The sequence below is a fragment of the Arachis hypogaea genome, chromosome 17 (assembly GCF_003086295.3).
Source record: "Arachis hypogaea cultivar Tifrunner chromosome 17, arahy.Tifrunner.gnm2.J5K5, whole genome shotgun sequence".
Lineage (NCBI taxonomy): Eukaryota > Viridiplantae > Streptophyta > Magnoliopsida > Fabales > Fabaceae > Arachis > Arachis hypogaea.
In genome coordinates, this window is record NC_092052.1 from 68510416 (window position 1) to 68526946 (window position 16531).

Consider the following 16531-nt stretch of genomic DNA (forward strand, 5'->3'; position numbering starts at 1 on the left):
ACCTAGTTTTAAATTGGGAAAAATGTCACTTCATGGTGACTGAGGGGATTGTCCTTGGGCATAAAATCTCAAACAAGGGAATAGAGGTGGATCAAGCAAAAATAGAGGTAATTGAAAAATTACCACCACCTGCCAATGTTAAGGCGATCAGAAGCTTTCTGGGGCATGCAGGATTCTATAGGAGGTTTATAAAGGATTTTTCAAAAATTACAAAACCTCTAAGCAATCTGCTAGCTGCTGACACGCCATTTGTGTTTGACACAGGGTGTCTGCAGGTGTTTGAAACGCTAAAAGCTAAGCTGGTCACAGCACCAGTCATTTCTGCACCAGACTGGACATTACCATTTGAGCTAATGTGTGATGCCAGTGATCACGCCATTGGTGCAGTACTGGGACAGAGGCATGACAAGCTTCTGCACGTCATTTATTATGCTAGTCGCGTTTTAAATGATGCTCAGAAAAATTACACAACCACAGAAAAGGAATTACTTGCAGTGGTTTATGCCATTGACAAGTTCAGATCATACTTAGTAGGATCAAAAGTGATTGTGTATACTGACCATGCTGCTCTTAAATATCTACTCACAAAGCAGGATTCAAAACCTAGGCTTATCAGATGGGTGTTGCTTCTGCAAGAGTTTGATATAGAAATAAGAGACAGAAAAGGGACAGAAAACCAAGTGGCTGATCATCTGTCCCGAATAGAGCCAGTAGAAGGGACGCCCCTCCCCTCTCTTGAGATCTCTGAAACTTTTCCGGATGAGCATTTATTCGCCATTCAGGAAACCCCATGGTTTGCTGATATTGCAAACTATAAAGCTGCAAGGTTCATACCCAAGGAGTACAACAGTATACAAAATAAGAAATTAATCACTGATGCAAAGTACTACTTGTGGGATGAACCTTATCTCTTTAAGAGATGTGCAGACGGAATAATCCGTAGGTGTGTGCCTAAAGAAGAAGCACAGAGGATCCTATGGCACTGCCATGGATCTCAATATGGAGGCCATTTCGGAGGTGAGCGAACAGCCACCAAGGTCCTCCAATGTGGCTTCTATTGGCCCACACTCTATAGAGATTCCCGAGAGTTCGTACGTAACTATGACAGTTGCCAAAGAGCTGGTAATCTGCCTCATGGTTACGCCATGCCTCAACAAGGAATCTTGGAGATTGAGTTATTTGACGTATGGGGAATTGACTTCATGAGACCTTTCCCACCATCATACTCAAACACTTATATTCTGGTGGCAATTGACTATGTATCAAAATGGGTTGAGGCCATTGCCACACCCAACAATGATACTAAAACAGTGCTGAAGTTCCTCCAGAAACATATCTTTAGCAGGTTTGGCGTCCCTAGAGTACTAATTAGTGATGGGGGCACTCACTTCTGCAATAAACAGCTTTACTCTGCCATGGTTCGGTATGGAATTCACCATAAAGTGGCCACTCCATATCATCCACAAACTAATGGTCAAGCTGAAGTCTCTAACAGAGAATTAAAGAGAATCCTAGAACGGACAGTAAGTACCCGTAGAAAGGATTGGGCACGGAGCTTGGATGATGCTCTGTGGGCTTACAGAACAGCATTCAAGACCCCTATAGGGACCTCTCTATACCAACTTGTGTATGGTAAGGCATGTCACCTGCCCGTGGAACTGGAACATAAAGCCTACTGGGCAACCAGATTTCTAAACTTTGATGCCAAATTAGCAGGAGAAAAAAGATTGCTCCAGCTAAATGAGCTAGAGGAATTCAGATTCACAGCTTTCAAAAATACCAAGCTTTATAAAGAGAAATAAAAAAAATGGCATGACAGAAAGCTGTCATCTAGAATCTTTGAACCAGGACAGAAGGTTCTGCTGTTCAACTCTAGACTCAGGCTATTCCCCGGGAAATTGAAATCCCGGTGGAGGGGACCATACGTGATTACAAGTGTATCACCATATGGTTATATGGAGCTTCAAGATATTAATTCTGATAAGAAGTTCATTGTCAATGGACAGAGAATCAAGCACTATCTTGAAGGCAACGTTGAGCAAGAATGCTCAAGGCTGAAGCTAGATTAAAAGCTCAGCAAGGTCCAGCTAAAGACAATAAAGAAGCGCTTGCTGGGAGGCAACCCAGCCATGGGGCATCAATCCTCTAAGCATTTTGCCCTATTTTTATTTTTATTTGTTTATATAAAGTCCACTGACACTAAGGTAAAGAATCATTTGCATAAGTTTACAGGGTTACAGAAGGAATCTGCACACAAAACAGAGATAGGGAGCTCACTGGCAAGAAAACGCCAGTAAGGATAGCTATCTGGCATTCAACGCCAGAAAAGGGCAACAACTGGGCGTTGAACTCCCAGGAGAGCAGCATTTGGGCATTGAACGCCCAAACCAGGCAGTGTTTGGGCGTTCAAACGCCAGGATGGTGGGGAGGAGCTCTCCTTCTACCCATCTCCTTTCTTTTCTTTTGCTTGAGGACAAGCAACAGTTTAAGTTTGGTGTGCTTATCCGTGATCACTAAGATCATGGCCCCTAAAGGAAAACAACCCACTCCAAGAGGCAAGGACCAAGCACCTCACAGACTAGAGGAACATCCACTTCCAAACCTCAAGGTTGTTGAGTTCTAATCTTAGCCTTAACTCTGTGATAATTGTTCTTATTTTAGTTTTACCTTAGGAGTCATATAGTAGTAATTAGTATCTATTTTGATTTTATCTCCAATTAAGTTATAGTCTATTTTTCTCATCATCATTAAACATGAATAAAATAGTAGATCTTTTGAATAAGAGGCAATAAAATTTCGAGTTTTTAATAAGAGAAATTCTAATTAGTTACATGTGGTGGCAATGCTTTCTGTCTTCTGAATGAATGCTTGAACAGTGCATATGTCTTTTGAATTTGTTGTTTAAGACGGTTAAATATGTTGGCTCTTGAAAGAATGGTGAACATGAGACATGTTATTGATAATCTAAAAAATCATAAAAATGATTCTTGAAGCAAGAAAAAGCAGCAAAAAACAAAGCTTGCAGAAAAAAAATATAGAGAAAGAAAAAGAGAAAGCAAGCAGAAAAAGCCAAAGCTCTTAAAACCAAAAGGCAAGAGCAAAAAGCCAAATATCCCTTAAAACCAAAAGGCAAGGGTAATAAAAAAAGGGATCCCAAGGCTTTGAGCATCAGTGGATAGGAGGGCCTAAGGGAATAAAATCCCGGCCTAAGCGGCTAAACCAAGCTGTCCCTAACCATGTGCTTGTGGCGTGAAGGTGTCAAGTGAAAACTTGAGACTGAGCGGTTAAAGTCAAGGTCCAAAGCAAAAAGAAGAGTGTGCTTAAGAACTCTGGACACCTCTAATTGGGGACTTTAGCAAAGCTGAGTCACAATCTAAAAGGTTCACCCAATTATGTGTCTGTGGCATTTATGTATCCGATGGTAATACTGGAAAACAAAGTGCTTAGGGCCACGGCCAAGACTCATAAAATAGCTGTGTTCAAGAATCATCATACTGAAATAGGATACTCAATAACACTATCTGAATTCTAAGTTCCTATAGATGCCAATCACTCTGAGCTTCAATGGATAAAGTGAGATGCCAAAACTGTTCGGAAGCAAAAAGCTACTAGCCCCGCTCATCTAATTAGAATCTGAGCTTCATGCAAAAAAAAAAAAACTCTGAGATATTATTGCTTCTCAACCTATTAGTCTTCTATTTTATTTGTCTAGTTGCTTGAGGACAAGCAACAGTTTAAGTTTGGTGTTGTGATGAGCGGATATTTTATACGCTTTTTGGGGTTAATTTCATATAGTTTTTAGGATATTTTAGTTAGTTTTTAGTTTAATTCTATTAGTTTTTAGAAAAAATTCATATTTCTGGACTTTACTATGAGTTGTGTGTTTTTCTGTAATTTCAGGTATTTTTCTGGCTGAAATTGAGGGAGCTGAGCAAAAATCTGATTCAGGCTGAAAAAGGACTGCTGATGCTGTTGGATTCTGACCTCCCTGCACGCGAAGTGGATTTTCTGGAGCTACAGGACTCGAAATGGCACACTTCTAATTGCGTTGGAAAGTAGACATCCAGGGCTTTCCAGCAATATATAATAGTCTATACTTTGCACAAGGATAGACGACGTAAACTGGCGTTCAACGCCAGTTCTCTGCCCAATTCTGGCGTCCAGCGCCAGAAAAGGATCAAAAGTTGGAGTTCAACGCCAGAAATGGACCCAAACCTGGCGTTGAACGCCCAAAACAGCCTTATGCACGTGAATTGCTTAAGTCTCAGCCCCAGCACACACCAAGTGGGCCCCAGAAGTGGATCTCTGCACCATCTATCAGAGTTTACTCATTTTCTGTAAACCTAGGCTACTAGTTTAGTATTTAAACAACTTTTAGAGACTTATTTTACATCTCATGACATTTTAGATCAAAACCCTGTACTCTTTGATGGCATGAGTCTCTAAACTCCATTGCTGGGGGTGAGGAGCTCTGCTGTGTCTCGATGAATTAATGCAAGCAATTCTGTTTTCCACTCAAACACGCTTGTTCCTATCTAAGATGTTCATTCGCGCTTAACTGTGATGAAGGTGATGATCCGTGACACTCATCACCTTCCTCAAACCATGAACGTGTGCCTGACAACCACCTCCGTTCTATATCCGATTGAATGAATATCTCTTAGATTCTTTAATCAGAATCTTCGTGGTATAAGCTAGAACTGATGGCGGCATTCATGAGAATCCGGAAAGTCTAAACCTTGTCTGTGGTATTCCGAGTAGGATTCTGGGATTGGATGGTTGTGACGAACTTCAAACTCACGAGTGCTGGGCGTAGTGACAGACGCAAAAGGATAGCAGATCCTATTCCGGTATGACTGAGAACCTGCAGATGATTAGCCGTGCGGTGACAGCGTACTTGGAATCTTTTCACTGGAAGGATGGATGGTAGCCATTGACAACGGTGATCCACCTACACACAGCTTGCCATAGGAGGACGTGCGTGCGTGAATCAGAAGACAGAGGAAAGCAGAGATTCAGAAGACAAAGCATCTCCAAAACTCCAACATATTCTCCATTACTGCATAACAAGTAACTTTTAATTCATGCTCTCCTGTTTATTCACAATTCAACTGATAAACATAATTGACTTCCTGATTAAGATTTACAAGGTAACCATAGATTGCTTCAACCCAACAATCTCCGTGGGATTCGACCCTTACTCACGTAAGGTATTACTTGGACGACCCAGTGCACTTGCTGGTTAGTGGTACGAGTTGTGAAAAGTGTAATTCACAATTCGTGAACCATAGGAGAATTTAACATCTAGTTGCATTCATATAGATAGGTTGCATTGCTTAAGTCCTAACATTTTCCCTTCACTCTTTTGGTTTCCTTGAGCTTAGCATGAGGACATGCTAACATTTAAGTGTTAGGAGATTTGATGAACCACTATTTCATGACGTATTTTGGATTGAATCGAGTGGATTTTTTTTACTTTACTCACACTTATCTATATAATTTGCATGTTTTTAAGTTCCCTTCCGAATTTTGTGCTATGATTGAAAACATGCTTCCTAGGCCTTTAAATTATTAATTTTTAATCCTCTCATATTACCATTCAATGTTGTGATGCTTTTGTTGAGTGATCTCAGGGTTATAAGGCTGGAATGGCATGGAGGATGAAGAGGAAGCATGCTAAAGTGAAAGGAACACAAGAAATTGAAGATTTGTGGAGCTGGAACCGATGCGTGCGCATGGTTGAAGCATAGGCGTGATCAAGCCATCTTCCAACCGTTGCGTACGCATGACTGATGTGTACGCATAACCAGGAGCTTTGTCCAAGCGACGCGTACCCGTGGCTGACGCGTATGCGTGACGAGCGTCACGTACTGCAATTAAGGGAATATGCTGGGGGCGATTTTTGGGCTACTTTTGGCCCAGTTTCAAGCCCGAAAATGAAGACAAGAGGCTGGGGATGGAGCTGGGACAGACACACCTCACTTTAGCTTTAGTTTTGCATTAGTTTTTGAATTCTAGTGAGAGAAACTCCTACTTCTCTCTAGGGTTTTGGTTTTTTTAGTTTAATTTCAATTGGATCTTGGGAGAAACTGCTGCTACCTTCATTTCTAGTTATTTGAATTGGATTGTTTTCTAGCTTTAATCATATTCTTTATCTTTGCTCACTAAGTGTTTGAGGAAATGTCATCCATGATCATGGAGTAGATTTCCTTGCTTGGTTTGGGGTTGAGTAATTGGAGCCTTGAGTTGTTATAGTTAAGTGCTGATTGATAATTAAAAATTACTAATTAGCTTAAATCTCACCAACTCTAGTCTCTCTCCATGAAGTGACTAGGACTTGTGAGATAAAGTTAATTATTTCACTTGACTTTCCTTCAATTGTTAGACGATAACTAAGTGAGAGACATGAGCCTTTACCATCACACTTGGGAAAGACAATAAGGATAGAAATTCTAATTCTCACCCCTAACCAAGACCTTTTATATTGATTAATTATCAACTCTTGCTAGTTATTTATTGTTCTAATTTCTAGTTATTTATTTTTCTTGCTCTCAACTTTAAAAATTCCAAAGAGATCCTAACTAATAATGTGCATCTTGTGTCAACTCCTAGGGAAAACGACCCGGAATTCTACTCTCGGTTATTGATTTTATTTGTGACACACATTTTAACTTTGATCAGCGAAAATATCGTCGGTTGAGACTATACTGTGCGACTTGATTTGGAAGAAAACTTTTTGGTAATTCTTGACCGACATTTATCGGCTTGTCAGCTAGAGGCTGTGATAAGGTGAGGTATCCCCTATTCGGTAAGTTATGGTAAGTTGGAAAATTGCCATATTAAGATTGATTATGGAACGATATAGTTTGGTTGAGTAATTATATTATTGCTATTGGTTTGTTGATGGAAACTTGGAAAGTTGGATTGATTGTATTAGAACTTGTTTGATTGGTTTGTGAATGAATAGAACTTGATAAATGAATGTTGAGATGTTTAGAAATGGTTTTGGAATGGTTTGAAATTGAATTGGAATGAGAATTGGTAAAAATTGACAATTGGGTAATTTGGGTAAAAATAAAATTTTGACCAACTTCGACGGGTCATAACTTGGCGCTTAGAGCGTGGAATTTAATGAAATCTATCTTAAATTAAGGCTAGTGAAAAGATCTTTAAAATAGTCCAAGAACGGATGGAAATTGATAAATGTAGCAAAAGCTATTAATGTTTGAATTTAGGAATAAAAAGTTGAATTATGCAGAGTTGCAGAGTTTTTAGCAGAACTGAATTTGTGTGCACCTATCATGCGTATGCATAAAATTGAACTTTTACATACGCATGGGTCATGCGTACACATGAATTCTAAAACAAAAACAAATGGAAATGACCTTGAGCGTATGCACAGGGCGTGCGTACACAGGAAATAGAAACAGAATTGAAAGTATGCGTACGCATAGGTCATGTGTATGCATGATACCCTAACCTGAATTAAAATCATGTGTACGCATAGGGCATGCGTACGCATGACTGTGCTGATTTTTCTGAAAGCTCTATCTTTGTCTGTTTAGCCTCTCTAGTCTGTTTATAAACCCCTCTAACCTCCATATGGAGTTGAATAACCAATAATTAAGCTTTGACTACACTGGAGAGTGATATAATGAGATGAACTAATTAATTCCCAGATAACCACTTGGTAAACCGGATGAAATTATTGTGGAAATGGTGGTTTTATCCCACCTACAGTGAGGGCAGAGGTTCCATCCCGCTCACATGTTAATGAAATTGGCAAATCGATAAATGATTGGGGGTTAATGAATTCAAATTGATGAAATGGATAACGAATTGGGGTTAATGAGTTAAATCACTTATGAAATTACTAAAAGATACTGATATTAATTGATTGTGGCCTAAATGATTGGATTGGCAAGGTTTGGGTATTATCTTGCTTGCATACTGATTTGATATTGCTTTGGCACCTACACTGGGCAAGGATGTCAGTCTCATCCTGCTTGTTCTGTAGTTGCGGTGTGATGTGGGGACGACAATACGTAACGCCTATGTTCTCTCGGATGAAAGGTGAGATGGCACACTCCGTTGATGTGAAACGACACTGATCTCCATTGTTTGGCACCTTTATACCTCTAGAAGAAGGTGAGACAACACTCTCTGTTGAGATAATGATACCATGATTTATGTTTTTCCTCCTGGGATGCGCACCGAGAGATCAATCCGGAGGTGTCAACCGGATTTTGTGTAAGGTTTGGCATAATAACCAACACGTGAACTCATAGCCAGTAGAACAGGCATGCATCATTTGCATCTATCTGACATTATTTGCGTGTGCATATTGTATTTGGGTTTGCTTATATGATTATTCCTGTTTAATTGCTAATTGCTATAATTGTTGTAATTGCCTTTGTTTGTGCTTGAATCTCTCTATTTGTGCTTGTTACTACTACTAAACAAATTATTGAACACTAAATTACCAAATTTCAATTATTGTGATATTGAGAGGACTAATGACTAGTATTGAGAAGAGTTGAGAATCTAAGATCACTATTCCGTTGAGATTTAGTCTGATTTTCCTTGTTTGGATTAGAAAGGACTCTAGGCTTGAACCTTGTGTTGATTGGAGTTTAGGATTGCCTAGCAGGTTCATATCTTTTTACATATTCTCTATTTGAAATTATTATCCTATTGGAACCTTCGGGTTCTCACCCGTTGTGGAATTTTATTGAATTTTCAAATACAATACGTGATGTACCTCGCTGAGTGTGTAGGATCTCTTGTGAAAAATGAAGATTGTCTTTTGGGATTGTATTTTGTACTTAGTGTATTTACATTCTCCACTTTTAAATACATATTTGTATATCCCTCTTAGAGGTTGATTTATGGAGAAACGGGTTGTATTTTATTTATTTTGGGATTGTATTATACTTTCTAGCTGGTATTGTCTTCACAGATCGAGACTAGTACTTGCTATGTATCTTATTTCAAATATTATGTGTGTGTGTGTGTGTGTGTGTGTATATATATATATCTTTTCTGTATACCGATACTTTATATCTTCGATATTTTGAGTGCGATACGATTATTATTTTGTTATCTTTCTTCACAGGCTCCTAGTCAAATTATATTTCTTCAATATATATATATATATATGTACTTTCACTTTTAGGTGTCGTAATACCACACCACCTCTGATTTACGACTATAGTGTAAGACTTAGTGTGGTATGGTGTTACACAAAACTCAGCAGAATCATCAATAATATATCATATTCATATTCAAAACAAATTTTAAATTTCAGAGGGATAGAGTCAGAGAGAGTTAGAGATTGATACTAGAGACTTGAGAGGGTTGAAAATTTAAAAATTTTGGCCATGGAGATAAACTGTAAAAGTGAGGGAGGTTGAGATATGACAAACAACAGAACATTAGTGACTGCGAAACACGGTGCGGAGCAGAGAAAGAAACACAGTGCACGATGAGGAGGGGAGAAACAGAAACAATGCACGACAAGGAGGGCAAAAACAGTGACGACCTATGACGAGGAGCAGAGAAGCAGTGACAACCCACAGCGAAGAGCGGAGAAGCCCACATCAAGGAGCAGCGAAGCAGCGACAGAGAGGGTGACAGAGAGAGAGAAGGGAGAGAAGGGTTTGGCGATGAGTTTGAGCTCTGAAGCGGGATGGTGGATGGTGGGTGGTGGCTATTCTTCGAAGAGAAGAGAGGATTAAGGTTTTTCTGCTGGGTGAGAGAAAGAGAAATGGGGTGGGGTGGGGTGTTCTGCTCGGTTTTTTTTTTTTTTTGAAAAAAAGGCGCCATTTTGATAATGGTTTTGAAAATCGGACCGGATTGGCCAGTCGAACTGGGAACTAGCGATGAAAATGGTTCGGTCCAATGCCTAAAACTGCCGATTTGAAAACCGTTAAAAAACTGTTGAACCAACTGGGAATCAGTCGGTTAGACCAGACCAGAAAAAATGGATTTGTTATGTAGTTGCTGTTGTTTTTTAATTTTTGAATATGCTATTTTTGAATTTTTATTGATAGATTTATTAATTTCAGAGTTTAAGGTGATTATTTGTTGCTGTTTTTAATTTTTGTTGCTGATTGTTCTTGATTTCTTCCTTTGTTCAGTCTGTTGTGCTGTTGGTAATGGTGTTTTTGATTAGGTTTGTCGTTTGAGCTGTTGTTTTTCACTGTGGTGTTGCCTTATTGATTTTAGTTATGGTCTTATACCCTTATGGATGATTATTTAATTTTTGGCTATGCTACTGCTGTTTTTAACTTTGTGGATGATTTATTAATTTCAGTTATATATGATAGTATTAATCAAGAAGTAATTGCTGATAAAGCAATTGCCTTTTAAATATGTATTTCTATTGTATCATGTGCATCTTTGGTTATATGTATCTCTTAAGTGAGAGAATTATCAACATGATTAACTTCTGCCATGATTTTTAGTGTTTGCTTGATTAAGTTAGTTTATTTTTGAAATAATAACCTGTAATACAAAAATTTAAGACATATCTCTTGAAAATGGTTTTCCTCTAAAATTTAAGATGAAAAAAAAATGTTCTTAAGGTGTTCAAACTAAACTAGTGTATATATGACTGTAGATGATCTCATAATAATTGTTAAACCAATTTGATCATAGTCTTAGTAAAATCACTACTGGAGACCTTGCTTATGCTGTGTTGACTTTTAGCTTAAAGGAGATGGTAATTTATTGGTAGGGCTTGTCCATTTTGGCCTTAAGTTTAATTGGTGCTGAAGTGATGGCTTTCTTTGTGTTTGTTGTCTCCTTCGATTTGTTGGAGGTAATAATGGATAAAATAAAGGAGAAAACCTGCTCCAAGGAAAATTGCTCCAATAATTGTATATAATCATGTATCTTATATTGAACTTATTTTCTACTTCTATGAATTATTTTCCACCATTGTGGCATCTGAGTCTGATGACTCCATACCTTGTGTTGGCATCATTATTAGAGCAATGCAGGTAGTTTGGCTTATGCTTTACATCTTAATTAGCATGCTCAGTTAAAAAAAATAATAAAGTACATACATATATTACTCTTTTGAGTTTGTATGTTGATAAGATCATATGACTTTATTTGATAATATTTCATGTAGTGTTTTAAATTTGGAAGATATTTTAAGATTTATATTAAACTATAATTATATTTTAGGATGTTTATTTATAATTTATTTATCATTTTATTCTAAAACGGATTTTTCGGTTGAACTACGGTTGGACTAGTAAACCGTAAATCAGTAATTAGAGCGGTTCGATGATCAGTTTGGTTAACCTTGTTTTTGGCTTTGGTACAGTGAATCGAACGTTCAAAAAATCGGGTTGGTTCAATCAATTTATCGATTAATTATCAGTTCAGCCGATTTTTTACTTTTTTTTTACAGAACAATTTTAAAAGTCAACCGAATTGACCAGAAGACCAATTATTGATTAATTCGGTTAAACCGACCAATCCGGTCCAGATTTCAAAACCTTGGTTTTTATGCAAAATAAGAGATTGGGACCGGCGAACAAGTGTGCACAGGAATGGGGGAGGAAAAGGCCCAAAATAAATGGGCAAACATGAATGTAGCGATGTCGTAAGTCGTAACTTTCCAACTCAAAGTTTGAAAGCAGCTTCAGTCAGCAAAGAAAAAAAAAAGTTTGAAAACTTCTGCCCTCTCTGCTTGTGTGATCATCAACAGCTACTGCGGTGCATTTCAATTTGAAATCGATACTCTCCGAGTCTCCGTGTTTAGAGACAGAGATCACTCCGTTTGCTCGTGAATGGAAGCTATCAGAAAACAAGCCTCCAAGCTTCGAGAACAAGTCGCTCGCCAACAGCAGGTTCCTTCTTCTCTTTATTTCGCATAATTACATGAAAACTATTTTATTCGCGTTGGATCTTTATGTCCTCAACATACATCGATAGATCTCTATGATTTCTTTCATATTCGTCCCAGTTACATTCAAATCGTTTTACCTTCGTTTTTCTCCCTCGTGATTTTCCATTTTACTTTCCTCGTTGCTCTTTTCTGATGTAATCTTCACCTTGTGTGTTTATAATTCCTTTTTCAGAACGCGGCTGTAGTTTACTTTATTTTACATTACAGTAGTTATAAGTATAATTTTGTGCGTGTGAGTAATTTTACCGGGTAGTATTATTGTATTGTATTAGTGTTGGATCTAACTAACCGAGCTTTGCACTTCACGGCGGAAATGAACAAAGAAAATGTTTTAATGATTAATTTCGCAAAATCTTTGAGGAGAGGTTTAAATATCAGATTTGAGCTGCTACGTTAGCTTGCATATGGGTTTTGAAACTGTTGTATAGCTTGTTTTCTGCTAAATGAGTTTTCCTTTCTAGATGTGTGCCTAATGTGAAATATGTTAGAATTTAAATTTCTTCATTAACTTAAAGGAGAATTCCTTTGGAGTAGATTTTATCCTTCTGTATAGCTATTTATTCTCTCTCCTATCTAATGAAATTTTTTTAGGACGCAATTCATCATTTCTTACACTTCTTTTTTCCTTCTGTTCGCAACTCAATTCTTTCGTACTCTTGCTTGTTTCCTCCCTCTATTAAGGCGCTGATCACAATTACTACTTTTTAGGCTGTGCTGAAACAATTTGGAGGTGGGGGATATGGAGGTTCAGATAATATGGTTACTGATGAAGTAGAGCTTCAACAACATCAGAAACTTGAGAAGCTTTACATATCAACACGTGCAGGAAAGGTTACTTGGTTCTTCTGTTCTTATCTTCTTTTTGTTTATCTTTCATCCTAACTTATAAGTCTCTTTTCAGCTAATAATGGCTCGTTATTTTATATTTTATTTTTTTTTTATTTTTCAGCATTATCAAAGAGATATTGTCCGTGGTGTAGAAGGTTATATTGTTACTGGATCCAAGCAGGTTGAAATTGGTAAGTAATTTTGATTGGTGAAACTTTTTTTTTTTTTAATTTTATTTATTACAGTTAGTTTACACAACTTAGAGTAGTTATCATCTTATTGCATGTTATTTAACAGGAGCAAAGTTGTCAGAAGATAGCAGGAAATATGGATCGGAAAATAATTGCACTAGTGGTAATACGTTGTCAAGGGCTGCACTAAGTTACTCACATGCCCATGCACAAATGGAGAAGGAGCGTGGGAACTTACTGAAAGCTCTGACCACACAGGTACCATCCTCTCCCCCAGATCAAAGCACCATGAATAGAGCCACTAACCTCTAATAATGAATTGCTTGGATGGGTGCACCTTGTTTTCCCCTTTGATCTTGCTGCCCTTTCTTTAATCCAACCTCAATGATACTTGTCTAAACACCATACTTGGATGGATGCTTCCTTTCTTTTCTTATTTGTTGAAAAGAGATTTTTAGCAGTTATGTCTTCATGAATGCTCCAAAGCCTATTGTGATTGAACACTTGAAAATCAATGGTATTCCTACATTCCTTTTGGCATCTGTTATACAATGTACCTGGTTTGTTTCTATGTATTATTCTGGAAGGGGGAAAGGAAGCTGACTCAAGACATCAACCAAAACTTTGGCATTATGTGAGTTCATCACTGTTACATACCCAAGTACAAAAGAAGTGAGAATAGAAGCTTCTATTCCTAAGAATAATAAAATTCCTCCTCTGCCTATGCATTATAGTAGAAGGAAGAGAGTGGAGGGCAGAATGGGGACAAATGAGAAAAGTAGGAATGGGGTTATTCATGTAACAAACATGCCACCTGGCACAGTTAGTGGGAATGGTGTGGGATAGAATCAGATGAGAGATCCCAACTGAATTAGGGAGAAGAGGAGTGAGGAATATATCAGTTGGGGTAGAGTGAGAGAAAGGGGAATTTTTGGGTGAGAACTAAGGCATAGGCTAGGAGAGTTGAGGAGGGCGCTCAGCCCTTATCAATTTCCTTTCTTCGTTCTTATATTTTCACTGCTAATTCCTACAACAATATCAGTATTAGAGTGAGATTATCTTTGACCCACTCTTCTGTTCTGTTAGCTGCAGTGTTGCTGGCTGCTCGCGCCGCGCCCGCGGCCGGGGGGGGGGGGGGTGGTCTTTTCCCTTTGTGCAGGTACCGGTTGTTACAATCACACAGCCACTTCTAATACAGAGACTTCAGTTCAAATCTGTGATCACATAATTGATGTTTTGATTCCTCTAACTTAACAGTTTTAACAAACCTGAATGTTTAGGTCTTCACAGATGTTGATTTGTCCAGTGTGTTGCCATCTTCATTATTTGACTAATAATTGTAGTGAACATTGAAGTCTACTTATTGCCTAGGTTGCAGAGCCCCTAAGAGCAATGGTGATGGGAGCTCCGTTGGAGGATGCTAGGCATCTTGCTCAACGTTATGACAGAATGCGTCAGGAAGCTGAAGCACAGGTATCTCTGACCAGCTTATTTTGTATTATGCCAACAAGTAAACAGTTAATTAATGATTTCACTTTCTACTATAGACTTTGCTATTATACTGTGGTTTTAACCTAGACAGGCTATCGAAGTTTCCAAACGCCAGGCAAGAGTAAGAGAAACACCAGGAAATGCTGAAAGTGCTATGAAACTAGAAGCAGCGGAAACAAAGCTGCAAGACCTGAAGTCAAACATGACCATATTGGGTAAGGAAGCTGCTGCAGCATTGACTGCTGTTGAAGCGCAGCAACAGAGGTTAACCCTCCAGCGTCTTATAGCTATGGTATTGTGGTTTAACCATATGATGCTACGGTTCTTCAACTTTGTTAAATATTGGAAATAAGTTATAAAAACTCATTTGCTCTTTTATTTTGGATTGTGAAGGTTGAAGCAGAGCGTGCCTATCATCAGAGAGTACTCCAAATACTTGATCAACTTGAGGGAGAGGTAAGCATCTGTATCTGTTGGTCATTTTTTCATTCTTGGTCTCCATATTTAAGTCACATATGAGCTATATGTATATTTAATGATAGATGATATCAGAAAGACAACGAATTGAAGCCCCTCCTACACCTAGTGTGGATAACAGCATGGCACCACCCCCATCATATGAAGAAGTGAATGGTGTCTATGCTTCTCAGACACACAATGGCATGACAGATAGTATGGGTTACTTCTTAGGAGAGGTTAGACTGTTTGATGTTGGAGAGTTGGAGACTTATTTTGGGTGTTTTGTGTTTTCTTTTTCAGGAGAGAAGAAGAGGGAAGGGGGGGGGGGGGGGGGGGGGATGCACCTGTTTATCTTATTCTGCTCAACACACTTTTAATTCTGCAGGTTTTATTTCCATATCATGCTGAGTCTGAAGTTGAACTGAATCTATCCATTGGGGATTTTATTGTTGTTCGAAAGGTTTGTAGCTCATTGACTGCCTGATTCTAAATTATCAAATATCAACATAGCCTTTTATGAGCTGACCAATGCTGCAATGCCTTTTCTTATTCGTTTTATTTGAAAGAATTCTTTCTCACTTTTATTCTCACTTACATACACAGAAGCACGCATGCACACACAGAAAACAACAGCGACTCCTTTGTATTCAGAATGTTTAAGTATTTTCTTGGCAGATTGAACTTTTAAAAGACCACATGAAAAGGAAAGTAAAAGTTAAACACAGTACAATGATATAAGGCAAATCCTTTTTCCTCTTTGTTTAAGCTTTAGGCAGAATTGATGATCTAATATAACATCCGAACCTGATTAAGTTGTCACTTATTCAAATTAGTCATCTGCTTGTGTTGTGACTTGCATGTCTCAACTCTTAAAGGAACTTTGATTTATTTCCCAGTGCATGCATAACTAATTTATTGTATTCATATCGCCTAATGATGGTTGAGACTGCCAAAAGATTCATATGCATATAGAAACGGAAAAAGGAGGGTTTTTTTTTGGGTTTTGGGAAGAAGGAAAAAAGGATTGGGGGGGGGGGGTGGTGTTGATACATATTGCTTTAAAATCCTTATACTGTTGTACATTTCAAATTATTCCTAATATCTTTTAGGTTACAAACAATGGATGGGCCGAGGGTGAATGCAAAGGGAAGGCAGGTTGGTTTCCATTTGATTATATTGAAAGAAGGGATCGAGTTCTTGCAAGCAAGGTGGCTGAAGTGTTTTGAATTTCCCTGTTGGGGTTTGTTTCTTACCCTTGGTTGTATGTGTTGTTTTTGTGCTTAAAAGTGGATAGTGGTCATAGACTCATAGCATATATCTTGACTTGTGGATTGTTATATATGTAATTTTCCCGTGATTGTTGATATATGATTCCCCTTGTCATTCTTGCTAGTTACTGCATCACATTGGAGTTTTGCCATTCTTTTTTTTTTTTTTTTTTTTCTGGGGGTAATATGTTTTTGTTTTCTACTTTTTTCCTTTGGACGGGTGTCATTCATACTTCATTGTTTAATAAGTAAGCAATTTGAGCCTGTAGGCCAGGTAGGTTGATTTCTTTTGTGTAGAGATTAAAGCAATTACATTGTAAGTCTGTGTAACAATTTGCGTTGATCAACGCTTTTGGGTTTTGTGACCACAC

The 16531-nt window shown here is 38.1% G+C and overlaps 1 protein-coding gene across 1 annotated transcript; it reads left to right on the forward strand.

Moving 5' to 3' along the window:
- Positions 1 to 11546: 11546 nt before the first annotated feature.
- Positions 11547 to 16284, forward strand: LOC112765612 (SH3 domain-containing protein 2). Its single transcript, XM_025811504.3, has 10 exons — positions 11547 to 11864; positions 12632 to 12754; positions 12873 to 12942; positions 13049 to 13200; positions 14314 to 14415; positions 14525 to 14725; positions 14827 to 14889; positions 14976 to 15128; positions 15278 to 15352; positions 16002 to 16284. Exons 1-10 carry the CDS (start codon positions 11805 to 11807, stop codon positions 16116 to 16118), a joined length of 1116 nt encoding a protein of 371 aa, XP_025667289.1. The 5' UTR covers positions 11547 to 11804; the 3' UTR covers positions 16119 to 16284.
- Positions 16285 to 16531: the final 247 nt, after the last annotated feature.